We start from the raw sequence: 27,848 nt of genomic DNA, 5'->3' as shown, positions 1-27,848 counted from the left end.
ATAGCCTAGGCTAGCTGTCTGTTGTCTGTAGCGGCTATCGCAAGTATCGCATAATCAGTTGCTACGTTTATACAGTAGCAGATTGACGTCCAGTGTTTTCTTTTTATTTACACCTTTGTATTAAATTAAATCAAGTTTCTGTGCGACAAATTTACAATGGCAGAGAAGCAACTGAAAAACAGAGTTTGCATAATCGGTTCAGGAAACTGGTAAGTTTAAGTTTGTGATAAATTATATCCATTATCTTTGTTTGTTTTTTCGGTGAAACTAATGGGCCGTGTTAGATGATTTTATAACCTTACGTTACAGTTTATTGCGATGACATAACAAGGGTCGTTTATAGTTCTATCTATTAGCCATACGGAAATGCAGTTTATTTCTGACCTTCAATAACATTCTGCGTTTTTACACCTTCACATAACTTCTGCATGGTTAGCCTTGATTATAGGTCAATTTCAATATTATTTCCAACTAAGTAGAATAATATTTTTCTTTAAACAGGGGATCAGCAATTGCTAAAATTGTTGGGAAAAATGCGGCCCGGCTACCTAACTTTGAAGACACAGTTACAATGTGGGTGTATGAAGAAATGATTGAAGGGAAGAAGCTAACAGAAATCATTAATGAAACACATGAGAATGTTAAATATTTGCCCGGACACAAGTTACCTGAAAATGTTGTAAGTATTCTTTATGTACCTATAAAGCATTTACCTTATTTGACACTTATATTATTTTACAGTACACATGGTGCTACTTTACTGCACAAGTGCAATAATTAGCACATTATGTGACGATGTAGAAAATTTAAAGGGCCATTATATACTGTAAAACGTATGATACATGTGCGAATGTGAATAGGTAACGCAACTTGTGTTGATTTAACACACTTCCTTGGGTGATGTTTTCATTTTTCGCCACTCATTACGAATTTCCTATTTTTCACACTTGTATTGTAATGTACTATTACAAAACTACTATTATCAAATTAAGCTGGTGGTCTGTTCACAAGAACTTTTGTTAATTTGTTTTAAAGTTTTTGCACATAGTTGTATTTTGTCAATTTAACATTATGAATTGTTCAACAACAACAATTCATAATCATAACAAATTACTATTTATTCTATTGTCTATCCTCCTAAGGCCCAACGAAAAATTGAGTATGTAGTCAGTACGGCCCGTAGTCGTACCAGTAGTACTATTGTTTTATACTCATTCAAACCCAAGTACTTAAAAGACTTTTTTTAATGTTATTGTACTTATACAGCACCTTGTACAGCACTTTGATTTTTTTTACGAACTTGTTAAAGTGCTCACAGACAAAACAAAACAGTCCTTTAGAAGTTTGTATACGCTAATTTCGATAAGCGCAAAATTTAAAATGGGTTTTCTATTAAGTCCTAGTGGTAGGACCATGGTACGCTATGACTACACAATTGTTGTAGGAGCTGGGTCTGAATAAGAAAGTTAATAAGTACTATGGGTAGGACCTTGGGCCTTAGGAGGCTATAGAAGGGACAGTTATACATCATTTTGCATTGCTGTTTTAATCATTATCTTCTTAAAAAAAATTCTAAGCATGTTATATGTCATTAACTTTTTACTGTACTGATTCAAAAGCTTATTTTCAAAATGAATGTGCCTTGCAGATTCATATTAACAAAAGTTTTAATGGGCATTTTCACTTAACTATGAATAGTAGGTTAACAATTGTCACAAAACTGATGGTTAATGTCAAATCCCTTACATGAAAAATGTTGTTAAGTCATGCTTTATTTAAATAACAAGTTATAATGAAAATGCCCTAACACAGTAAATGTTTGCAACTCAGAAATATTTTTATAATTATGATCTTTTGCTTACTTCAAGAACAGCAGTAAATAACAATAAATATGTTTATTGTTGATTTTTCCAGTTAGAAGTGAATGGGTAAAGTCCAAGTTTGATGACCTCTAATGAGATTCTAACTAGAATAGTAATAACTAACTTGATTATTTGTTATCTATTGATGCATATTACCTTATAGAAGAATATATGCTTCAGCTCACACATTTTTTAGTTTTGGAAGTATAATTCTCTGTCAATTAATTAAATTTCACATAGACATATGGGGAATTTGCCATGCAATGGGATATGTGACTGAAAGTTGTCTCGAACTTGACTATACATTTAGTTAGGAATTGTTTTCTGCTATCCTCGTAAGGTCCACCATACAAAATGTTCCTATTTTAAAATGAACCTTGTTGTATAGTAAAATGGCATGAATTTATTGTATGAGAAAGCATGAAACCAATAAAAATGATATTAACCCCTTGAATTCCATGGACGCGATATGGCGTCCGATTGTCAGTAAAAAATCAGTTCTAAATTAAAACCCTCAAGGTCGTTTTATAGCTGGCAAATTTAGACCCGGGACTTGGGTTAACAGTGCGTTATTGACTACCAATAAAAAGTTACCATTCAAAAACAAAGTCCCAGGTTAACGTTCTAATTTCAAACGTCCGTTGGCACTGCATGCGTTCCGCGTGTGACATCTATTTCGGGCCTACTACCTTACGCGTTCACTGCCAATGTCACTCAATACTCAATGTCTCGTTATGTAACTGCCGGCTACGTAACTTATCTATTTGTATGCATAAGAGTGATTGAGATGAACGCTAAAAGGTAAAATGGGGCTGGGACATTTCAACTTAATTTTGCGAAAACAAAAAGAAATATCTCTTTTTTATGTTTTTTTAACACTTTCTCTACATTTATCGAAATATTGAATTAAGATTTAATTTGCCTTGATAAAAAAAATCGCGAAGTTAGCTGTGTTTTGTTATATGTTTTCGATGTTACTAAATGATTTATAGTGATACTTATTCTTAGAACTACACGTCATCTTTAATTAATATAGGTACCTAAGTAAATATCATTATTTGCAAAAAAAAAAAAATATTATATTACTTCATTTACTTCGGAACCTTCGGAATTTCACTTGACGGGTTTATCTTATCTATAATTACATACCTAACTATTATATGAATTAATAGGTATTAATTATATCTGCAGTGATTACCTTTTGATAATATCGTCAATCGTAATTTATTAATTAAATGTCATCATCGTCTTGTAGGTAAAATATATTTTGGCCAAAATTAGGTATGTTCCGATGTTGGACATGGCCGCATTTCAATATTCAAGGGGGCTTTGGTTTTAGTTAAGGACCTAATTGTAACTTTCCAGAGTATCAATGACATAATTCCATGAAACTAGGTGTCAAATGTATACCTATAGAATGGGGAGAATCGAGTACAAAGTACTTTTTGACTCAGATAAACTAAACTATCTGCGGGCCTTAATAGGTACGTCCGTTTGTTAATCCATATAATCCTTGTATTGTCAAATTTTGTGTAGGCATATTGGATAACAAACAACTCGATTGTTATGAATTGATAAGCATAAATATTAGGTCTTGGTTGTTTTCTATGCTTGTTTATGTATTGGCAATGTGCGAAGTCGGTAGAGGGGGAAGTGGCGCTGATCGTCACATCACAAACACAGGTAATCTTATGGAATGTCCGATATTAGTACTAGCGGCAGCCGCTTGAACTAATTTTACTCCATAAGATTTAACGTAGAAAGTCCGACAAAATGAGGGCAGCACCAGTCGTGCACGTAGCGAGTACTGTGTGCCTAATAAGTTAATTGATAATTGGTACCCACGTAAAGTTCACAGTTTTGCGACTTCTTTAGTTTTTAGTTTCCCCACTACGCACTTCGCTCATAAACAACAAAGAACTACTGGATGTAGATACATGAAGTGACATCGTACAAATAAATTACCCATACTTTCCTTCCCGTCAGGTTGCCATTCCAAACGTAGAGGATGCGGCCAAAGACGCGGACATCCTTATCTTCGTGGTGCCCCACCAGTTCGTGAGGACGATTTGCTCCACCCTCCTCGGCAAGATCAAGCCTACGGCAGCGGCGCTGTCTCTCATAAAGGTAAGGTAGGAAAGACGCGGACATCCTCTCCATTGTGCCCCAGTTCGTGAGGACGATTTGCTCCACCCTCCTCGGCAAGATCAAGCCTACGGCAGCGGCGCTGTCTCTCATAAAGGTAAGATATTGGAAAGACGCGGACATCTGTTCGTGGTGCCCCAGTTCGTGAGGACGATTTGCTCCACCCTCCTCGGCAAGATCAAGCCTACGGCAGCGGCGTTGTCTCATAAAGGTAAGATGGGAAAGACACGGACATCTCTTCGTGGTGCCCCACCAGTTCGTCAGGACGATTTGCTCCACCCTCCTCGGCAAGATCAAGCCTACGGCAGCGGCGCTGTCTCTCATAAAGGTAAGGTATAGGAAAGACGCGGACATCTCTTCGTGGTGCCCCAGTTCGTGAGGACGATTTGCTCCACCCTCCTCGGCAAGATCAAGCCTACGGCAGCGGCGCGGCGCTGTCTCTCATAAAGGTAAGGTAGGAAAGACGCGGATATCTCTCCGTGGTGCCCCAGTTCGTGAGGACGATTTGCTCCACCCTCCTCGACAAGATCAAGCCTACGCCAGCGGCGCTGTCTCTCATAAAGGTATATAAGGTGGGAAAGACGCGGACATCTCTTCGTAGTGCCCCAGTTTGTGAGGACGATTTGCCCCACCCCATACGAATTATCTGTATAACTGTAATCACTACCTACAATTTCCGAATATTAAAACTGGTTTCGAAACTCGTTCAATATACCCTCCTTTATGATTATTGGACACACTACTAATGAAATGAGAATGACTTCATTCATAAAAGGCCATCATGCAATTTTGCGGCTGTGCAATGTGTGTACAATGTACGTTTTTAGGGTTCCGTACTTCAAAAGGAAAAAAACGGAACCGTTACGAGTGATTCCTCGTGCGTCTGTCTGTCTGTCCGACTATCCCCCCCCCCTTTTTTTTTAATCTCCGAAAAAACTGGGTCTAAAATTTTGAAAAAAAATATACAAAATAGTACCTATAGATGACAGGAAAACCGATTAGAAATGTGCAGCGTGAGTCGGACTTAATGGAACGCGAGTCCGACCCGCACTTGGCCGGTTTTTTATTCTATTATACATTGTTCTTACAACTGAATTGCTATCATTGAAACCTTAGGAAGTAATGTGATTTGGCAGGGCTTCGACATAGCGGAAGGCGGTGGCATTGACCTGATCTCCCACATCATCACGAGATGCCTGAAGATCCCGTGCGCGGTCCTGATGGGTGCCAACATCGCTTCCGAGGTGAGTCTTAGTTATTTTCTTATTGAGAAACAGTCTTAAAACAAAATTATGAGCAATTTAGCTAATAGCTACAAAATCATTTCGTTATATAAAGCAAGAAGCGTATATTGCGTGTATTTCTTTTTATTTGTAGGTCTTTAATGTGACGTTTTGAGTTAAGTTAAATAAAGTAGTGATACCAGAGTGATACATTACTTGCTGAATTATCTTATAAGGGCAAATCAAAGTTGTAATGTTTTTATTAAACCTATGAAAGTGTATTCATTTGGCCCTAAACTAACTAAGAGTGTTTAATAGCTTATTGCTTTTGAAGTGAAAACTTCTTTAGCGGCGCTGGGCACCTTTTGAGGTGGGGAAACAATGATAAACTCGAGACAGCGTAAGGCGATCACGTGACCGTAAGGTTTAGATGGCATTTAAATCAATAAAGAAAAACTCAATGACATTACATGAAAAAGGTTCTAATCTTGTACGGGCTGAAATACGAGGATCTCACAGTTACATTCTAACTTTATATCATTCAAATATAATTCAATAAAGCTACATCTTGATGAAATCGCAAATAAAAGTGAACTCTAGTACTGGTGAATAAAACTCAAAATATCATGACCAAATATATTTAGATGCGAGGTCTGCAAGGTAACTTTACAATTTCTATTCGAATTTTAAACGATTAACGCTACAAATTTAAGCTCACTGGCCAGCTATTTCGGAACTAAAGTTTTTCATTAGAAAGGAGGATGGGTCAATTATACATAGTGCTGCAGACATTTTGGACTAGTTATTGAGTTTTCACTTCTGTCGGCACTCTCGGAGTGCAACCCGTTGCTTTTTTTCTGTGATTGAATTTACTCATATTGATTTATCAGAACAAAATGCTTGTCGAATCGTCATAACATTAATATATTATGTCGAATTGTTTTTGTTTTGTAAAATTATATTACACAGAGTTATTTTAGTATTCCGACATAACCTTACCTTTATTTTGTTTTGTTAATTTTATTATTGAATCATCCAATGCACTTTGTTTTGTACTGTTGGACTTGATTCATAAAGTACAAGGTTTATTTAATAACATAAAACAAAAATTGTTATTTATTTCATTGACTCATGCGGACTTATGTAGATACTTGATTGTGTCTTGGAAACCATTGAGCGATCTTTTAATTAAATGTCTTCAAAATCCAATTCTTAATTTGAAACTCACGGGTTTAACCACAGACAAGACATCCTCTAGACTGAGCATAGTAACGCTACCGCCTCTGCCACAAATATACGGTAGTTTTACTCCATCTTCGAGTCAAAGTGTCAGAATCCCGTGCCGTGATTGGTCCGGTCTTTGAACGAACCAATCACGGCACGGGATTCGCTCACCTCGTCCCCCGCTCCCCAGTATTTTTGGCAGCATCGGTTTCATGAAATAATTGCTCTAAACTCCGTCTAGAGGATTCCTAGTCTATGGGGTTAACAAAACAATTAGCGGAATTCGTAACATGACCTCAGGGCTCAGACATAAATATGATTTTCACCAACAGGTAGCCGAAGAGAAATTCTGCGAGACGACGATAGGCTGCCGGGACGTGATGCTCGCGCCGACCATGCGCGACATCATCCAGACCGACTACTTCCGCGTCGTTGTCGTCGACGACGAGGACGCCGTGGAGATCTGTGGCGCGCTCAAGGTAACAATCTCGCCAGCAGATGGCAGTGGTAAATCAATAGACTCCGGCTAGGCCATCCTGACATTTTATGCGTCCCTGTGTGCACTTTCCCGTGACGCGTACACGGGAGATCTGTGGCGCGCTCAAGGTCAGAATCTCGCCGGAAGATGGCAGTAGTAAATCTATAGACTTCGGCTAGGCCATCCTGACATTTTATGCGTCCCTGTGTGCACTTTCCCGTGACCCGCACACTTTAGAGGACACAACAGGTTGGCAAGTGCGGTAAATCTGCTCAAGTTATCGTAGTCCACCCTTTTTTCAAAGATGGCATTAGTAATATAATTACAAAAAAAATGCATATTAAAGTGGCAGCGCAATGGGGTTGGCCGGTATTTAGCAGATCGCGCCATCATAGCTTGCCCTGTCAATCCCTAGCATTGTGTCAAATTTTTGTTTTTTTAATGCCCTGGATGCCAGCCCTTTAAGCCAAATCTCATAGAAAAAGGGGCAAAGGGGGGCTATGATGGTGCCATCTATGCAAACATTTGACAGTTGACAACCCCAGTCACCTCTGGCTAGGCTGCCATATCTTGACAATCTACGCGGGCCTGTGTGTATATTCTTTTAGCAAATTTCAAAGCGGTTACCTAATAATTATCTACGGGTAATAAGCCCCTAGAAACTCTTAGCAAACTTATTTTATACGCATACAAACTGCATGCTCTGATAAATAGTGATAAATTATGTTAGGTGCACAACGGAATTTAGCTGCCAGTAAAATTTGTAGAGAAACAAACACCAAAGTTTGCACTGCATATGTTTGTACTCATGTTTACTTTGGAATAAAATATCGTTTACGCAACTGGTTACCGAGCAAATTGCTACGTTGCAATTTCAAACCTTCCCCCTTGACATAGAGTTCCAAATTGCGAAATCAGCTTCAAGATTATTTCTAAAAGGAGAAATAATTCTGAAAATATATGTCGACATTCATTATCAGCGCATTCTTATTTAACTGACCTATAGTGAACCTTATGTATTTGCAATAGAGCTTACGAATTATTAGTTAGTGTAGAAGATGAGAAATATTTTTTAGTCATGTTGAAAGCGAAGGTCGAATGACGTCATTATGCAGTTTGTATAGTTGGCTGCATCTCATTGCAAATTATGCAACACCTACAATATCATAAACAACGTCAAACAAAGCGTTTCGAATTCTTTATCGAACGAGCGAGCGAAGCGAAGTGAAGTTCTTACATTCAAATTGGAAAACGTGGCTGGCTAGGGGCACGTCCCGGCATTTCGATGTTTTTAAGCTGAATTATCAGAGGATAGTTTGATACACAATAACTTAAGTAAATTTGTTCTAAATGAAATTGGGTAAACGTGTACTTGAGGGCATTATATTTTAGTCATTAAATTATGGGCAGGCCAAGCCAAAAAGCTATTTGTGAGGGGTCTTGCTATTCTGGTCATCTTGTTTGCAAGAAAGTATGGTGAGTTTGGTATCAAATGAAAGTGCTCGGCTTACACATTTGTAATATTGTTGTAGAATTTGCCATTTTAAAATAATTAGCGAGATAAAATAAACATAATTTAGGTATTTGACATTTGTCAAAAGAGATTACGGCTTACCACAGATAGAGTCTGTGCGGAAAGAGAAGAGACGTGGAATGTATGGGACCCAATAAGTACCTATATTCCACGACTCTTCTGTTTCGGCACAGACTCTCAGAGATTATTGCAGCAAATCGCATGCAGTTTTTCGATATATTGCCGGTGCAATAAATTCTATCGATCTATCATTTTACGAACCGCGAGTTCCCAGTTCGGGGCGAACTACTAGTTATTATTAAATGAGCAAATCTTTAACTGTTCTCGAAACTGAAATAAACTGACAAATCATGAATTTTACAATATAAAGGGGGGGATTTTGGATCCTTTTTGAATCCGCCAATTTTGATTAAAAAAATGTTTCAAATAAGAATTTACTTTGTGAAATTCTAAACCGTATACATGTTTTAGATATTTCATATTTATATTTATTCGAATGACCTTTTAAGAAGAATTGCGAAAATTAAATTTACAATTTTAAGGACGGTTTTCTGATACTTCTGACACATCTCGATTGTTGTGGTTGCAAAATTAGACGCTTAAGTGTACCTAAGCCTAAACAAACGTCCAGTTTAAGATTACTTTTACTCTGATGTCGCTACCTAACATACTCGTACAGTAAGCAGCAGAAGTTGCTAAGCGGGCGAGGTGTTCAAAATTACCTTGACGCGCTCTTATTCTCTTAACAATAAAATCACGATCAAAAAGCGGTTGTAACTAGTAGAAACAATTTATTCCAATTAATAAATTGCGCATGATGTACTGTTTCCTTTCAGACATGTATGACAATCTGTCTGTTGTATTCTTCCGCAGTCTAGAGATCATTAAAGGCTTAACTCGTTTTAATAGCTTCTATGACAGTCTATTGATAGCTTAAGGCGACTAGTATTAACAATGACCTTGGTAATAATGGTAATACATTGAGGTCATGTAACGTTGATTCGAATTGCTTCAACTACAAAGACTGAGAAAAAAACATACTTTCGTGTTTGGCGAAAAAGTAGCGAGTAACGCCCACGAACTGAGAACCCGTCTAGCGGGTGGCTGGTAGTGAATGTGCTAAAGTTACCACATAATATACGGGGTCGTCAGCTACATACACTTCCGCTGACAAATACGCTTTTTTCTTAGATTATACAATTCTTAAGTAATTATACGGTTTTAACTCACGTATTTTATTCCTCGCGCGACGGGCTACTCATGTCGTGCACTGCTAGTGCTTTAAAATTGGTCTCATCGGAAGACCAGCGCTGGAAGCCACCAGCAACATGCTGAGATGAGGCCATCTTTTATATTATGTATTGTCTCGTTTGTTTTTTTGCTTCCGAAAAAAATTAAAAATGGAGACCTAGGAGGCTCTCCAAAACATGTCGCCCGAGGGACTAAAATACGAGTTAAACCGTATATTTAGCTTAGTCTTAGTTACAGCTTGGCAAAAAAACCGGCCAAGTGCGAGTCGGACTCGCGCACGGAGGGTTCCGCACCATCAACAAACAATAGAGCAAAACAAGCAAAAAAACGGTCACCCATCCAAGTACTGACCCCGCCCGACGTTGCTTAACTTCGGTCAAAAATCACGTTTGTTGTATGGGAGCCCCACTTAAATCTTTATTTTATTCTGTTTTTAGTATTTGTTGTTACAGCGGCAACAGAAATACATCATCTGTGAAAATTTCAACTGTCTAGCTATCACGGTTCGTGAGATACAGCCTGGTGACAGACGGACGGACGGACGGACGGACGGACAGCGGAGTCTTAGTAATAGGGTCCCGTTTTTACCCTTTGGGTACGGAACCCTAAAAAGAGTAGAAATTAAAAAGTCGCAACACTGTAGGTAGTGTCGTCTCGTTTTCTATATACATAAATATAAATTTGTTAGAAAGGGACGACACTACAGTGTTGCCACTTTTTAATTAGTACTCTTTTTTGCCAAGCTGTAGTATGACTCACGACAGTTTAAATTCGCTTTACAATTCTTCTACTTCTATCTCTTCTTTTTAATTTATGCAGAAATGGGTCAAGATAGTGATGAGGTTACAAATTTACTCTTAATACCTACTACATAGTATATGTATAGGAATTTCAAGCATTTGACCGTGAATTGAGCATTCCCTTGAAATTATATCAACACAGATACCTTGAACACTAGAAATAGCATGAATTAAAATTTTGTTGTAATACCAGATACCAAGTTAGTCCGTTTTTATGATTTATTTTATAGTGCATTTGACCTCTTTTGACCTTTGACTATGCATTGGATCGGAAAGTGTTCAGAAATAGCGCATTTCGTGTACTTCAAACAATAGATAATTCCGAGTCTAAACATCACTTGTGATGCAAAGTACAATAGTCGATAACGCGACGGTGTCTATTAAATTATTATGATTAAGCGGTTGATAGCTACGCTGAAGCGCTATTCCAACCAAATTAAACCAACCAAACAAGCAAATTAAATTAAATACTTCATGCTAACTGAAGGTCAACCGAGGTAAATGCGTCTTTTAAAGATTTCTTCTAAACGGAACATTTTAGAACTATTGCAACCCTCTCTGTTTGAAGTGTGGTCACTGAACTTTTAATGCAGACGGCTATAATAGTTATAATATGCTGCGTTTCGAAGATATCTTCAAATGATGCATTTGAGCGTTTTCCAAAAAAAATGTACATTTCATTCATGTCTCCAAAATATTGACTTCTTGGGCTCATTTTACTCAGAATCATTTGTACATTCACGCCTTATACATGAAAAAATGTGTCCCAAAATTTCCGTCCAAAACCCGTTATTTACCACAAGAGACGCATTTACCTCGGTTGACCTTATATACATAAGACAGGTTGAAAACTTAATAATAATAAAATACAATAGGGATGTTGACACATGTTGAATTTTATAACAAAATCTAGTAAAATAGATAGCAAACGAGCAATTTATCACAATAATGTGGATATTAAAATAAAATATTCAAAAATTACAAAAATACAGGACCTGAAAGTTTCAAAATTTAAGTTCTTGTTTTGTCCATACTACAACGTGGGCGATGACGTCACGGCCTCTGGCCGTTTTGTATAGGGCGTTTCGCGAGTGAAGTGCGACTGTCGGACTTTGACTACAATTTCTGACTTTTGTGTTACTTTAATGCAATGGGTCCCATATAGACATTTGATCCTAAAAACAAACCCGTTCGATTGATACCATAAAAAAAATTAGGCATGTAGCCTATTTACAAACGCACACAAATAAGGGATTTAGTTGACCTAGTTAATTGTTACAACTGTCGAAACAAATAAATATGAAAACATGTTTCAACTTGTCCAGAACATCGTAGCGGTGGGCGCCGGCTTCGTAGACGGGCTGGGCTTCGGCGATAACACGAAGGCGGCCGTGATCCGACTCGGTCTCATGGAGATGATCAAATTCGTGGACGTGTTCTACCCCGGATCCAAGCTCAGCACATTCTTCGAGTCCTGTGGGGTTGCTGACCTTATCACCACCTGCTACGGTGAGTCAGACTTATATCACTATCACTCTTATATTGATCACGCTCTCTGATATCCCGAATGCGCAAAAAATTTGGAGCCCGAAGCTTTTCCCCTCAACTTTCCGCATTCTCTTTTGTGAGAACATAAGCTTATATAGGTCATCGTTCAAACCAGCACTTCGGTGTAAACATCTTTCTGATATCTGAACATCTAGTAATCGATCACATCAGCACACGAAACGAAAATATTTTGTCACAATATATGACAACATGAGACGGCCGTGATCAGACTCGGTCTCATGGAGATGATCAAATTCGTGGACGTGTTCTACCCCGGATCCAAGCTCAGCACATTCTTCGAGTCCTGTGGGGTTGCTGACCTTATCACCACCTGTTACGGTGAGACAGACTTATATCACTATCACTCTTATATTGATGACGCTCTCTGACATCCCGAATGCGCAAAAAATTTGGAGCCCGAAGCTTACCGACTTTCCCCCTCAACTTTCCGCATTCTCTTTTGTGAGAACATAAGCTAATATAGGTCATTGTTCAAGCCAGCACTTCGGTGTAAACATCTTTCTGATATATGAACATCTAGTAATCGATCACATATCAGGTCACGAAATGAAAATATTTTGTCACAATATATGACAACATGAGACGGCCGTGATCCGACTCGGTCTCATGGAGATGATCAAATTCGTGGACGTGTTCTACCCCGGATCCAAGCTCAGCACATTCTTCGAGTCCTGTGGGGTTGCTGACCTTATCACCACCTGTTACGGTGAGACAGACTTATGTCACTCTATATATCTCTCTCTTATCTTAGCGTTTTCGTGCGTCCTCAACTGCTGCTTTGGAAACCAAGGATGTCGTATTTTCAGCATGGATTCTTCGTCACTGAAATGATTTCGCGAGGGTCTTTCGTGGACACCCTTTCAAAAACCGCGACATAGAGCCATATTCGAACTATAAGATACGTCAAATATTATATATAGAAACGATGTGGATCGGATATGTCAGTGTCAAACCAGTGTCAAAAGTGTCGTTTGTTCATCTAATATTTTACGTATCTTAAAGTTCGAATATTGCAATCATAATGTGATTTTAAGTGTTTAGTTTATATTTTTATAATATGTAATATGTATGCTAATTTTAAGGTATTTATGTATGGGTCACTATTTGCCTGAAATAAAGCATTCATTCATTCAAATATCATAAGTTATCTTACCTCTCTCCTCTCTGTCTTTATTATTTCTTATTATGAGGTATCATTTTCATATTTGAGTTAAAGATGCTTTTGAAGTGCTTTTCTATTCGCCGCCAAATGTAGAATATCTAAGTCATTGGAAAATCAATAACCGCAAAACAAATATACTAATGAAGTCTAATGATATAATAAGTACCACTTTACCGTGTTTGTAATTGGTTGCATTATCTCTTCTACACAAGAGCAACTAAAACGGGTTATCTTGTATGGAAATGTCTCTACAAATGACTCACTTCACTTCGTTGATCTTGGGTGTAGTTCGTTATCGCTACTGGGGCATAGGTTAGCATGCGGTAACTAGTAACCTTACATTACACGGGCATTTTATAAGAATATTACCAGAGCTCACTCTGCAAGTCTGCACCGACTTCGTAAGTCACAGAGTGTGGAATTGCCACCATAAACGTCAAATTCCTATGAAAATATGTTTAAGTTGGCATAAAAACTAACCCATTAACTTACAAATTACAATAAAGAAAATCCATCTCTTCCACTTTACTATCAAACAATTTGAGGCAAATAACTCATGATTCATGAATGAAACGGAATATTTTTAGCCGGAAAGTCAAACCACCCAGTCAACAAACATGACGTTTTACGAGTGTTTCCATTCAGCTTTATCGTATATGTATGTATACCCATGTACATAAAGGTATGTAAGTATGTACATTATATGGAGTAGTGGTCGTATCTCGAAGGCGACGTAAAAATAGTCATCTAGTCTAGGTCATTAGTGACGCTGCGCTTTGTCATTTTCGACCGAATATTTTGTGGATACTGAATTTAATGAACGTCGTAAGTTAATAGGCATGTTCGATTATTTCTAAAGTGGATGTTTTAAATTGATGGGTATAAAATTGACGTTCCAAGAATTGTTAAGTACCTGCGTATACATATATTTCAGGTAATTTTACAAATTAAAAGCCATATTGATGGTAACTAAACCAGAACAAAATATACTTTGTAATTGAAGCGTTAGTTAATTAGGGGGGTAATTCAAGCTGTGAAATTACATAGTATAAAACAAAGTCGCTTCCCGCTGTCTTCTGTCCCTATGTATGCTTAGATCTTTAAAACTACGCAACGGATTTTGATGCGGTTTTTTTGAAATAGATAAGAGTGAGGAAGGTTTATGTATAATTTGTTAACCCGTGCGAAGCCGGGGCGAGTCGCTAGTCATGTAATAATTATATTTTCTAACAAAATGCAAGTTATAGCCGCCATCATATTTATCGAAGCGGCCAAGGTGTATATATGTCGTAGTCAGATTGTATAATCCGCCGTATTACATTACAGCTAGCCGTTTTACAAAACAGGGGCGTTTTGAAATGGGGCGGTTCGACGATTAGCCGGATTGTCATTGCGATATGTTCTTCAATAAGGCGGCCTACGTTTAGCCGCATCGTATCTACTATTTAGATTGTAGAGTGACCAGTTCTTTCGGTCGTCTACGTAACCGGAGTTTGACAATGTTTGCAATTTAATTCATTTTTCCCATGGTCCCACCGCACTACATGTGTTTCTTTTCTTAAACATTTCCTTCACAACTTAAATAGACGGAGCCCCGCAAGCGGGGCTCCTATTTCTGGGGTGTTTGCCCTTCGGGCATCTGAAGCTACCTAACGAACCTAACCTACCTACGCTTTTTTCCCCAAAGTGTAATGTTTTCACGGACGTCTCACTAAATCAATAGGTAGGTAGGTTAGGTTCGTTAGGTAGCTTCAGATGCCCGAAGGGCAAACCACTCAGAAATAGGATAGTCTAGTTAAGTTGCGAAGGAAATGTTTTTTGAAAAGAAACAGTCCGACGAACTCCAGATTTGATGGACACCCCAGCGTTTTTCATAGTTCGTTGTTGTTATGTCAGGCAGCGCCACGAGTGTTAAAAATGGGAACTAAAAACTGTCAAAGTGGCGGCTAATGACTCGCTGTAGTACATTACGGCTAGCCGTGTTGAAGAACGTATGGCGCCGAATACATTCCGGCGGATTTTCATTCAGCCGCATTCAATCCGGCTAATCGTCGAACCGCCGCATTTCAAAACGCCCCTGTTTTGTAAAACGGCTAGCCGTAATGTAATACGGCGGATTATACGATCCGACTGCGACATATATATTTGAATATAACTTCTATTACTATTATTAATATGTTAAAGTGCATGTTCAAATATTTTTGAGCACCTTGTGCGCTCCGATATATCTGATGGCAACTGTTGAACAACTTTTTGTTGAAATCTTTACATTTATCGAATATTACATCAACCGATGTAAAACTTTCCCACAAATGTCACGGTTATCTAATCACAGATAAGTTTGCGAATAGAATGCGATGTTTTCTTAAACGTTCTGAAGGTCGATAACGGCATCAATCCATTATAAGTAGCTTATCCGATACCTATTACTGGTGTCGGACATGATTGTTATATCTCTTGGCTATTCCAATTGCATTTCAAGCACTTGGGAGAACCACTTTAAGTATGATCTCTGGATACATGATATACATATGTTTTAACTGCCACTTTTGGCACGTTGTTTATTACTTTGTCCACAAAACTGGTTATTCTTGATAGAATCCCGGAATATGGCATCATCATCATCATAACTTAAGAGCTTTGCTCTTTTCGGTGGAGTAATCGTCAATCATTTCTTTCTTGTGCCAGTCTTTTAATTTCCTCATACGACGCATTATTTTTCGGAATAAGGCATTTATTCGTTATTACTGTGATTACCGCGTACTTTATTAGGCATATTTCTGTGTCTTCTTCTTCTCAGCATATTTGCGTCCATTGCTGAACATATGCCTCTTTCATGGATTTCCATGTTGTTCTGTACGCGGCAGTTCTATGCCAGTTCGGCCCCGCCGTCTTTCTAATGTCGTCCGACAATCTGGCTCGTGGTTTCCCGTCACTTCGGCTTCCCAGTCGAGGTCTCCAGAACAGAGCGCCTACCGCGAACCGCGTTCGACGTGTTGCCTCTCTGTCGCACTTGTAAATTCGTACGTAAGTGTGACAGGGAAGTAACACGTCGAACGTGGTTCGCGGTAGGCCCTCAGTACTCGCTGGCCCCATCGGTCGTCATCCCTTCGACAGACATGGCCGGCCCATTCCCACTTCAGTTGCGCAATTTCTGTGTGTTTACCTGTAAATAAATCGTCCTCTACGACGTCCACAATACAATCCTTATTAGCCTACTCTTCTGGTTCCATTTGTGTTATATTGTGCCATAGACCTATTATTACCTATGCCATAATATTTATTAATATCGAGGTCACGTATCTCCTATTTTCCCTACGCCGAAAGCGCGCTAAGTGATAATAATAGTTGTATTGATAGACATCAATCGATGCCGAACAATATCTAAATCTGGCTGTCAATACGGCTTTATTATAATCTTGTTTACCACTTGGTAGACTTAAAATAATATTGCAGTTGTAAATGTATGTAATTACGTGTTTAGATTTTTTTTATTAGACAAATTGGTCTGAGCTGATATTCTTCTTCTTGTTAGGGGCTATATAAGGCTCCAAAGCCTATGTATCACTGCGACCATCGCTGATCTATTGTGAGTGAGCTGATATTGAAGTCGCAACATTATTTAGATGGTGCGAGAACTCGTATGCAGGTTTATCCATTGCGTTATTTGATCGATCTATTGAATTGGCTGTACGTAGTACCCCAGTAGTCGACATTGTAAATAACTCGCATCGAAATTATCCCCTCGTTTTCGGCGGAAAATTTACAGTCAGCAGCAGACGTTGCTAAGCGGGCGAGGTGTTCAAAATGATCTTGACGCGATATTGTTAAGAGAATAAGTGCGTGTCAAGATATAATTTTGAACACCTCGCCCGCTTAGCTACTTCTGCTGCTGACTATATCTTATGTATCTATCTGCAGTCAGAGGAAGATAGAGGTCTTTAGCCGACTAGTCTCGCGTATCAACCCATACGTTAGGGAGGGACAGTCGCCATCAGAATCAGATATATCGGAGCGGCCGAGGTGTTCAAAATATATGAACACGCACTCCAACGCCCTGACAATAGAGGCGTGTTCAGATATTTGTGAGCGCCTTAGCCGCTCCGATATATCTGATAGCGACTGGACAACATGATTTGTAAACTTCCGCTGTCCAATCGGTTTAGATAGGCAGCGACAATTCTGTACGGCAGAACCATTGTGTATTAGGACTATTAGGTGCCGTCGCGTTCGGATTGAACCATAGACTAGGAATCCTCTAGACTGAGTTTAAAGCAATTATTTCATGAAACCGATGCTGCCAAAAATACGGGGGTGCGGGGGGACGAGGTGAGTGAATCCCGTGCCGTGATTGGTCCGTTCAAAGACACGGACCAATCACGGCACGGGATTGACTCGAAGATGGAGTAAATCTACCGTATGAGTGGCAGAGGGGGTAGTGTTACTATGCTCAGTCTAGAGGATGTCTTGTCTGTGGATTGAACAAATATGTGTAAATTTTTTCATCGTCTCCTTTTTTCATGAAAAGGTGGCAGGAACAGGCGAGTGGCAGAAGCGTTCGTGAAGTCAGGACGCTCCATCAAGGAGTTGGAAGATGAGATGCTCAACGGACAGAAGCTACAGGGCCCCATCACCGCTGAGGAGGTCAACCATATGCTCGCCAACAAAAACATGGAGGCCAAGTCAGTATATTTCCCCTCTTTGTGTGTATATTCATCTTCCTCGCATTTTCCCGGCATTTTGCCACGGCTCATGGGAGCCTGGGGTCCGCTTGGCAACTAATCCCAGTAATTGGCGTGGGCACTAGCTTTTACGAATGCGACTGCCATCTGACATTCCAACCCAGAGGGTAAACTAGGCCCGTATTGGGATAAGTCCGGTTTCCTCACGATGTTTTCCTTCACCGAAAAGCGACTGGTAAATATCAAATTATATTTTGTACATAAGTTCCGAAAAACTCATGGTACGAGCCGGGGTTGGACCCCGCGACCTCCGTATTGCAAGTCGCATGCTCTTACCGCCAGGCCACCAGCGTTTTTTTGTGTGTTTATATTGCAGAAACTAAAATCAATCTACTACCTACGTAGTCTGCCTTATCTAATCTAATCTGCCCAATACAATTGCAATTTTAGCACAAAACCTATGTACAGGGTGGATTTTCTTATTGGGTCAGTGAGAGCCGCTACCAGATCCCGTGATGCAACGCGAAAATGGTCTTAGAAGACCTTCCCCCAATTTCAAATTAATGAAGATTGGCGTTTACAGATTTTGGAAAAAACATACAGGGTGCAAGAAAAAGTTTTTTTTATGGCGATCGATCCTGTACCGAACAAACCCCAATCATTGTTACAAACAAACAAAATACAAACTTTCGTATTAGTCACATTGCATTACCTCCATTATTACAGCACCGAAATAGTTGATCTTGGCGTGTATCCATGTGATGTAAGCGGAGGTCATTCGCCGACGACAGGAGATTTAATTCGATTGCACGTATAATACTTTATACGTAATAAATGAACATGTTTGTCAGATTCCTTGGTCGAAGTTACGATGGTCACTTACATTTCACTACATAGTATAAAACAAAGTCGCGTCCCGCTGTCTGTCCCTATGTATGCTCAGATCTTCAAAACTACGCAACGGATTTTGATGCGTTTTTTTCTATTAGGTAGAGTGATTCAAGAGGACGGTTTATGTATAATTAGTTAACCCGTGCCAAGTCGGGGCGGGTCGCTAGTACTCGTATACTTTCCTGCCTTTCTTTTAAAATTTGTCCCCAATTGCAGATTCCCCCTGTTTACCTCCGTGTTCCGTATCTGCCGCGGCGAGCTTAAGCCCAGCGATTTCATCGACTGCATTAAGAGCCACCCCGAGCACATGTAAGCTAAGCTTATAAGCTACTTGTACTATTCATACTAAGCCTCTTACTAGCCAACGGGATTTCAACTTTATATACAGTAGTTACGTTTCAAATTGCAATGGCAGCATCACGCTCAAGAATGCTCCCGACCATTGGCGTGGCCATTCAAATATGGAACTGACGACCAGGGTCATATCTCTATCTCTCTCACCCTACCAACTACCATGTGAGCGTGAATGAGACGTTATACGATCCCGGTGCGTCTACTAAAGTGAGAATTGTTTTAACCTTAAATACAGTAAAGTTGCCGTTTAAATATGGACGGTAACTGCTTTGTAATAAGGCTGAAATTGGTTATATAATTAAATAACAGCGACGAGCTATGCTATCCGCACTAAGAGTGAAAGAGACCGTAATATGATCCCATCAAACCATCATCAGTCTGGTTTGTGGTTAGTTGTTTTTTATAGCTCTCGACCATTTTGCGCTGCTAGTTAAATATGGGATGTATCTGCTATGTATACGGTTCAAATTCCTTTGACTTTAGTAAGATGCTACATGTGTGGAGTATAAGCCATAGTCTACAGTAGAATAGCTTAACCGGCATGCACACTACATTACATGTATTTAGGTGTTGGAAAGTAGAAACGGTGAGTTATTAATTGTATAAATAGTCTAACAACAAAATCTTACCCCGGAATTGGACAGCCGAAATTGGGTGCCTGGTAAAGTTATAGGCCACTATATAGTAATTGGCCACTCTTAACAATAAGTTTGTTAGGAGTGGCCAATATTTATAACAGTCACCCTAGACTCTTTAATGCATCATATGTTTTATGGTAACGGAAACGTCAAACTTCAACTTTAACCAAAGTTACCGTGTAATGTAATGTATGGGGCCGTACAGCGCCATCTACATCAGCTGTCAAATTCGAAGCACCATTTTTTCGAAGACTACATCTCGTCTACTATTAATAACTATTTGTGCCATTCTAAACAAAAAAGGTACTTATTGTCAATTGTCAATAAGGTGCTATTTCCATATAGCTTCAATCTGAAATCAACCTTATCGACAAGCGAAAACGTGGCACCTTTAGGTTGAAAACGTCACATTTGGCTGTATCTACTCTCCAACATAGTTATAATTTACAGGGTGCTAGTACTTAGATTTGTTGGTTATACGTACTTTACAGGCCTGTGCACATTGGGTGCGTGTACGTAGACGTCCACGTTGTAATATACAGATTCTTATGAGAGACGGCACACTGCTTGCGTGACGTGTGCGTGTACGCACACGCAGCCGGTGTGGCCTGGCCTTACGTCGGTATGACTGGGCTAGTTGCCGTGGTTATTGATTTGTGCTAAAGCATCTGGTATGATAGTGGTGGTGGTGTATACCTTACGCGTCGAATGATGATCAATATGACAATTCCTCAGCTTTTGGGTAGGCATAGTAAAAAAATAATTGAAGAAATATAAACTGAAATAGATGTCATATATTAAAGAAAAAGTGACCAAGCCCGAAGAAGTGGTGAAGGCCGGATTCGAACCGGCGTCTTTAGTAATCCTACAGTTGTCTGTTACACGTCTGTTTTCTTGTCTGACTGTACTTACTAACATTCTCTTGGCGCATTGAAATAAATGCAGAATACATTCAGAATGTACCATCGCCCACACTGTTAACTGACAGTTCGTAAACTTTATTACAAAAGGTATAAAGTCCATCGATGGGCAGTTAACAGTGTGTATGTATGAATGAATTTGTATGAGACTGTGATAACCATAGCCCCAGTCATACGAGTCGATTGTAATATAAAGCATGTTGTATTATTTAATGATTGTTACAAGCTACTGACATCTGTTGTTTTATAATATATGTATATGTCGTTCGCTATGTCGAGTAGGTAATATACGCCGTGAGTCTACATAAACCGACTAAATCTAACCACGTATTCCTGGCTGTACTGTATGAGGTAATAATGTTTCATTAACATAGCGCCAGTCTTGCCATTTTAAATTAATTCTTTATAATTAGATAATATTAATAAATGAATGTGTGTTTTAAACTTTTTAGGATGGTGTGCCGTATTGTTAGTTCTCAAGTTCAAGGCAATAACAACTTATTGACATGCTTATGCTTGAAAACGGCGGCACATAACATTAACTATAATAAAATTAACCAATATGTAGTTGTTGTTGTGCATAAAATGCCTTAGGTCAAGTTCCAACTGGCAACGAGTAGCATAGTCATATTACATAGTAGGTGTGTCAATCTATACATTAGGATAGACGTCAATTTTGGAAATGAGAAATATATTTTCAGCGTTTTACTTTTTAGTCTATACCTAGGTAAAGTATAATGGTTCTACTGTAAATGCTTGGTGTAGGTAATATAAAACACGCGAGTTCGATTTTTAACTTTTCTTGACACGCTGTCGCCAAGTAACGTGTAGATAATATTTCGATTACATATCGTGCCATTAAACTTGTGTTCCAATTACGCATCGGAGTCTATGGTTAAATATTGTCGGTTTATCAGGACCCACGGTGTAGTAGTGTAATCAGTTACGATATATTATCTGTCGAATAAGCTAACACCACCCGTTATCTAGTTTCGGCGAGTAGTTGCAATAAATGAACAAGCTCTCGAGTGCGTTCAGATAACATTTTATTGGTGTTGTGAGTTCAAAGTAGGCGATAAGTACAATATTAGTAAATATTATTATATATTATGTACAGAGAATCGATTATTATATCTTTACTACCCACTTTAACTTTACTATGCAAGTATGCACGTCTTGCTTTATAAAAGACAAATGTTTTATCCATTCTTAATGGTAGCTCCCACGTACTATATGGAATAAAATATATTTTCGAGTAAACTATTTTTCATTATCCTAGTATTCCATTCTAGTCCTTATATGTTCCATCCTGTATATTTTGTAATTCTAACAGCTTTCCATCTCTTAGAAAAAAAAAACTTTTGCCCTAAAGTAATTATTTCACTATCATTTGTTTATCTTATGTTTCATTACAAGTTGATCGGATCAGTTTTTTTAAACCTATCCAAATGAGTTCTATTGGCTATGTGCGAGATAGCGCCACCATAGGACACATTAATTAGACGTTAAAATGTTTCCCTGAAACTATTGCCACAATAAGCACTGCACTGTGATAGATTTGATCACTCGGTCATTTCATAGTAAAGCAAAAAAAAACTAATAATGATGGTGAAATAAATGCTTAAAGTCTGTCCTGTGTGTGTGTGTGTGCTTATTGTTCATTCAAATAAAAATAACTTTAAAAGGAAAATCATAAGACTCGGTCACTCTCAATTCGACCAGCTACACATTTTATATCAATAGGTATTATTTGGTCGAACCACTTAGTCCTGTGTTTTTAAGAATAAGAATAAGAATAAGAATAAGAAACCATTTATTGCAACACAAAAAGCATACAGGTTACAAAACATAAGGATTGAAAAAATAAGAATAATTGTGCGGCAAAAGGAACGGGCTCAGCATACGCTGCGTCAGTCATTTCATTACAAATTGCCTGCGCAGCGCTGATTTTCAGTCCGTCCCCTTCACTGAACCACATTGACATTTATGCGGGTTAAAAAAAAAAAATCTAAACAAAACAAACCGAATTTATACTATTTATAATATTTAATTAATAAATAATAATAATATTTAATTATTTAAATAATTAATTAATTAAATTAATTATTATTATTATTAATTTAATTATTTAATTAATTATTTTAATTATTTAATTAATATTTAATATTTAATTTATAATTTTTTTTTTTTTTTTTTATTTTTTTTTATTTACCGAATGAGATAGACAAAAAGCATAGATGGTAGGATCCTAATAGATGTGACACTATAATTGGTCGAATTTATTTGTTGCCCACCATCATCCTTACTAAATTTACGGTGGGGAATAAAAAAAATGTGAGACGGTGACAAGGACAAACAATAGTAGCGCTTTCGCTACTACTCCTTCTGAAAGATACGTAGACTATCCCGTTCGGTAATTTCCCCCCACCCCTCATGCCTGATCCAGTTATACTAGATTCATGACAAAAAGGGCAAAAGTTTTTCTATCTATTGAGGATATCAGCCTAACACCTCCTCTTCCTTGCATTTTACAGATTTGCTCCTAAGAATATTAGTATTTTCTAACCGCAGTGGAATCAAGAAATTTACAATTACGTTTTTATATGATGTACTTACTTTTGATATGTTTTTATTTTGAGAATTTTACTTATGTACATAAAATGTTTTTAATAAATCTTTATTCCTGTCTGCCTGTCTTCCATTTTGTGTTAAATGTTAATTTTCATACTTTTCTAACTAACATTTTTACTGGCATCGTTAACTTTTCAAACACACCTTTTTATAACAGGGTGTATCTTTATAGTCATTTTCGATACAAGTGCGAAAAAGAGGAAATTCGAAACGAGTGGCGATAAATTAAAACACGACCGAAGGGAGTGTTTTAAATCGACACGAGTTGCGAATTACCTATTCGCACGTGTATCGAACACCGTTTTACAGTACATATGGTACTTTAAAGTTTCGACATACGCACGAAAAGTGCTATTTTACGCACTAGCCATATCTACTGTAAAAGAAAAAATCGTGTTTTGTATGTTGCCTAAAATGGAACTATAGACATCTAAGTTGATGTTATATTTATTTTCATTTATTTTTAATGTTTGTGTCAAGTCTTCAGTAGAACTGGCCAAAGATATAAATAGAGCAGTGTGTGTATTTTTTTGCAAGCACAGACAAAAATAAATGAAATTTTTAAAATTAAATATTATACTAGATAATAAACAGTATGCTTATTAAATGCTCAATCTCCAGATCTAAGTAATTACGCTGTAAAAAAATATTGGTTTACCTACACGTTTGGCGCTCTACATTAGAAGGCATTTTAACATTATGTTTACTAACTTCTAGGAAACAGCAAGCGCCCAAATGCTCTCTGTGACCTGAGTGAAGCTTCAAGTGGCACCTATCTGATATTCATCAGTTATTCATCTGATTTCCATCTGATATTCATCCATCATCTTTATGGTCATCTATGTATATACGTTGGATTATACTCTGTAGTTACTACCAACTCGAGTTAGTAAGCAATTAATGGAGGTAACTACTGGGAATAGCCCTAACTATTCAGCACGTGCTTAAAAGAGTACTCTGTGAACATTTAGATAAATCCAATACAAATAAGTGCACTTGAGTGCAAGCACAATTGATAATTGTCTATTTCGCGTGCAATAAGATTGGATTTCGTTTATCGGCCAATGAAGATTTGGACGTCTTGACGTGAACAGAGTACTTAAAGAGTGGGGTTCAAAGCATTGGTAATAAAAACGACTAGGTATTTAAAACGGGGTCCCGTTGTTTCCCATATAGTTTTAAGTCATAATGTATTGTTTGTCATATTATCATTAGTCATAAAACTGAAACCGTTAACATTTCAGGATTTTCGTTAGGTTATCCTATAGATAGGTTAGGTTAGGTTTGTTTTATGGCAATCCTGAAAAGTGACGCGTTTCTGAACCAAATCAATTATGACTAACGAAAATTCGGGCAAACAATGCATTATGGCTTAAAACTATTTGGGAAACAATAGAGACCCATTTAAAACATACTTCAAAAAAAATTGCAATTTAATATCATATGAGTTTTAACCCACCTATGCTTTGAACACACTATTTTTTTTTATTAAACTTTAGGTGTTAGGTGGCGTAATAGGAACATTATGACAATTAACAAATAGTCTGTGCGGAAAGGGAAGAATCGTAGAATGTACTGGATCCCATACATTTCACGACTCTTCTCATTCCGCAGAGACTCTAAACATGTTTATCTTGCCCCTGTGTTCCTGTTATCCAACCTGGGCCCGTTTCTCAGAAGCTTGTAACTTGTAATACAAGTGGAAGTCCCTTTCTAACAAAAGCTGTCAAAAAGTGACATCCGCTTGTATTACAAGTTACACGCTTTTAAGAAACGGGCCCCAGACCTTATACAGTTATTCTTAAATAAATGCGGCAACTTAGAAACAAGTGGAATGTAGTTTCCAAATGCCTTTAACTCAATCGCATATTGTTTATTGCACAGACACGTGTGACGTATCATTTAGCACTATCTGTCTCGTCATTACTATAACAGAGACCACGAAATAATAAAAACTGCTAAAGGTCTACCATTTAGGCGGTTGGTAAAGGTTTTTTTTACACGGTTTCTAATAGAAATTAGGTGACTTTCAATGTGCCCTCGGTCGACAACAAATCTATACCAGGCAGACCAATTATTTTTTTGAATTTTGTAAAGAAACCCATTTATCTTGCGACTTCTTATTAATGAATTCTTATTAACCGTCTCAGTTAAATGGTAGAAATTAAGATTTCACTACTTATATGGCCTCTTTAGCGCCATACAAATTATATGGAACAAGATACATATGTACATTATGTACCATCTACGAAACTACTTATTAGCTGTTTTTATTATTAGCTGTCTCTGCTCTTTAATTGAATGCACGCCTGTTTTGAGTGTCTCACATTTCTTGAACCATTGTATGTTGTTTGTCTGGTTTGTTTTCATTGCGATAAACGAGTTTGTCGCTTTATGATATGGTTTAAATTCGATTTAGCCATTAAATAGCAGAACTATTAAACGATTATCGTCATTATCGTGCAATACACAATTTAACACTTAATACACACTTAACCTTTCTAAGTCGATTAGAGTAAGGATATTTAACTTTTATTCATTGTAAGGTAGGTAAGGTCAAGTACAGTCGCCATCAGATATATCGGAGCGGCCAAGATGTTCACAATATCTGAACGCGCACTCTAACGCCTTGACAATAGAGGCGTGTTCAGATATTTGTGAGCGCCTTGACCGCTCCGATATATCTGATAGCGACTGTACCTATAGAAAAAAATTGAAATTATGAACTTTATTTCCGATATCATAGAGTTAGTATGAAAAGAATATATTGCATTCTAAATGATGTTAGGAAGTGTCTAGTATGTTTGCCATAATATCCTAGTCCTTATAGATTTAGTAATTCTTAGGTGTAGGTATTGGGGCCTTAGGTCTAGGAGATTAGATACTAGTCTAATTGAGGAAGTTAATTAACTTAATTCTTCACTCGCTTAAAAGTTATTCTGCAGTGTAATATTTGGTTTGGGGTGTTGCTAAGTAAGACAACATGAATTAAAGGTAGGCAGTGTAGGCGCAATGTAGGCCCTTCATTTGTCAGAAAGAAAAAGAAGTTCATTTTTAGGTGCATGATTCATTGTAAAAAAGGTTTATTTTATTGTCAATAAGAGTGATCACGGGCTGTACTATAAATATTCCAATCATATTTTCATAATTTGTATAAAACTCATCACCAGTGAAGTCATTTTGTTGTATTGGAATCGTGAAAAACAGAAGCCTTGATAATTCTTAAAAGTATAATAATAAAAAAAAACGATAAAGGATAAATCGTTTATTTTCCAGGCTAAGGATAGTTAGAAAATCGCATTGCTGTATAAGTTAATAGTCAAAATTGAGGAAGGTAAGATGTATCCGCAGGCTTCTGTTTTCTATGCCTATTTAGTCTTGTCAGGTTCACGTAAAAATAGTCCTAATTCATATATCCATAAAGCGGTTTTCACATTATGCGAGCATCGCTATAGGTATATACGGCCAAGGAATTTAATTTCAGTACCATTTCGTACCTTGTCACAGTAACAATAGTATGCGGCCCATAGCGACTTTCATATTGATTGTCACTGTGACAAGGTAGGAAATGCATGGTACTGAAATTAAATTCTTTGACTATACGTGCACGACGACTTTGGACCTTATCTCATAAGGTTTACAGTCGATTACCTGCATCGCCGACACAGCTGTGTCGGCGATGGTTCATATAAATAGAAAAGAAAGCCTAAACTACTTAATTAGTATTTTCATAGTAAATAAAGGATTTGAGATTTTTACGTGATCCTATTTTGTTATAACACGCAAATGTATTGTCATATTTTACACTATTACACGTTTCATTAACGATTTTTTTCACAAAATTGTTTTATTTATATCCGTAAATAATTAATTAATAAATTAAGAGAAATATCGTTTGTAGGTAATGATTCAAATAAAACGATTCCTACAACCGTGCGTTCTTTTAATTTTGCTTAATCGTATTATTTGATAAATCTACCAAAAAGCAGTTAATGTGAAATAGTGCTATCAAAAGGTACCTAATAGCAGTGTTAGTTACATAGATATATATTATATATGTTCCGTACCATATTCGCGTCTCTCCGCTTCATAGAATAGATTGTGATTAACCCACTCAGTAAGTACCTATCATACTTTCATACCTATGTATTTACTTTCATAATTTTTCGGTGTAATACTTTTCATGTCGAATATAAAAGATTTTCTATAATTTATAATTCTGTTCTATTTGTATCTATTTAAAAAATATATAAAATTATTTTCTCTGTAGACCTTTCTTCTACGTCTTCCTTCAATTATTATTTTTATAGATATTTCTTCCTTCTATTTATGTGCGATTTTAAATTACATGTTTATTAATATAACTATTTTTGTTTTTCAGGGTGAAGTCGCAGTGATGTTAGCAATATAATGATTAGTGTATGTACCTATATATGAATTGACCAAAGATTTTAATCATATTCTAATGTTCAATATTTACACAT

General features: G+C 37.5%; 1 protein-coding gene across 4 annotated transcripts; it reads left to right on the top strand.

Moving 5' to 3' along the window:
* Positions 1-13: 13 nt before the first annotated feature.
* LOC134649509 (glycerol-3-phosphate dehydrogenase [NAD(+)], cytoplasmic) lies at positions 14-27,776 on the top strand. Of its 4 annotated transcripts, none has more exons than XM_063504269.1 (9): positions 14-209; positions 502-679; positions 3,849-3,989; positions 5,144-5,251; positions 6,787-6,933; positions 11,843-12,026; positions 17,777-17,930; positions 19,038-19,130; positions 27,746-27,776. In XM_063504269.1, the coding sequence occupies exons 1-9, from the start codon at positions 157-159 to the stop codon at positions 27,759-27,761; spliced, it is 1,074 nt and encodes a 357-aa protein (XP_063360339.1). In that variant the 5' UTR covers positions 14-156; the 3' UTR covers positions 27,762-27,776. The 4 variants fall into 4 exon arrangements, with proteins under 4 accessions (XP_063360339.1, XP_063360336.1, XP_063360337.1 ...); XM_063504266.1 differs by lacking the exon at positions 27,746-27,776 and adding an exon at positions 26,641-26,780; XM_063504267.1 differs by lacking the exon at positions 27,746-27,776 and adding an exon at positions 24,082-24,170.
* The last annotated feature ends 72 nt before the right edge of the window (positions 27,777-27,848 follow it).

Source organism: Cydia amplana, chromosome 7, assembly GCF_948474715.1.
Source record: "Cydia amplana chromosome 7, ilCydAmpl1.1, whole genome shotgun sequence".
NCBI lineage: Eukaryota > Metazoa > Arthropoda > Insecta > Lepidoptera > Tortricidae > Cydia > Cydia amplana.
The sequence above is the reverse complement of the archived record's forward strand: the minus strand, read 5'-3'. Positions and strand labels throughout refer to the sequence as shown.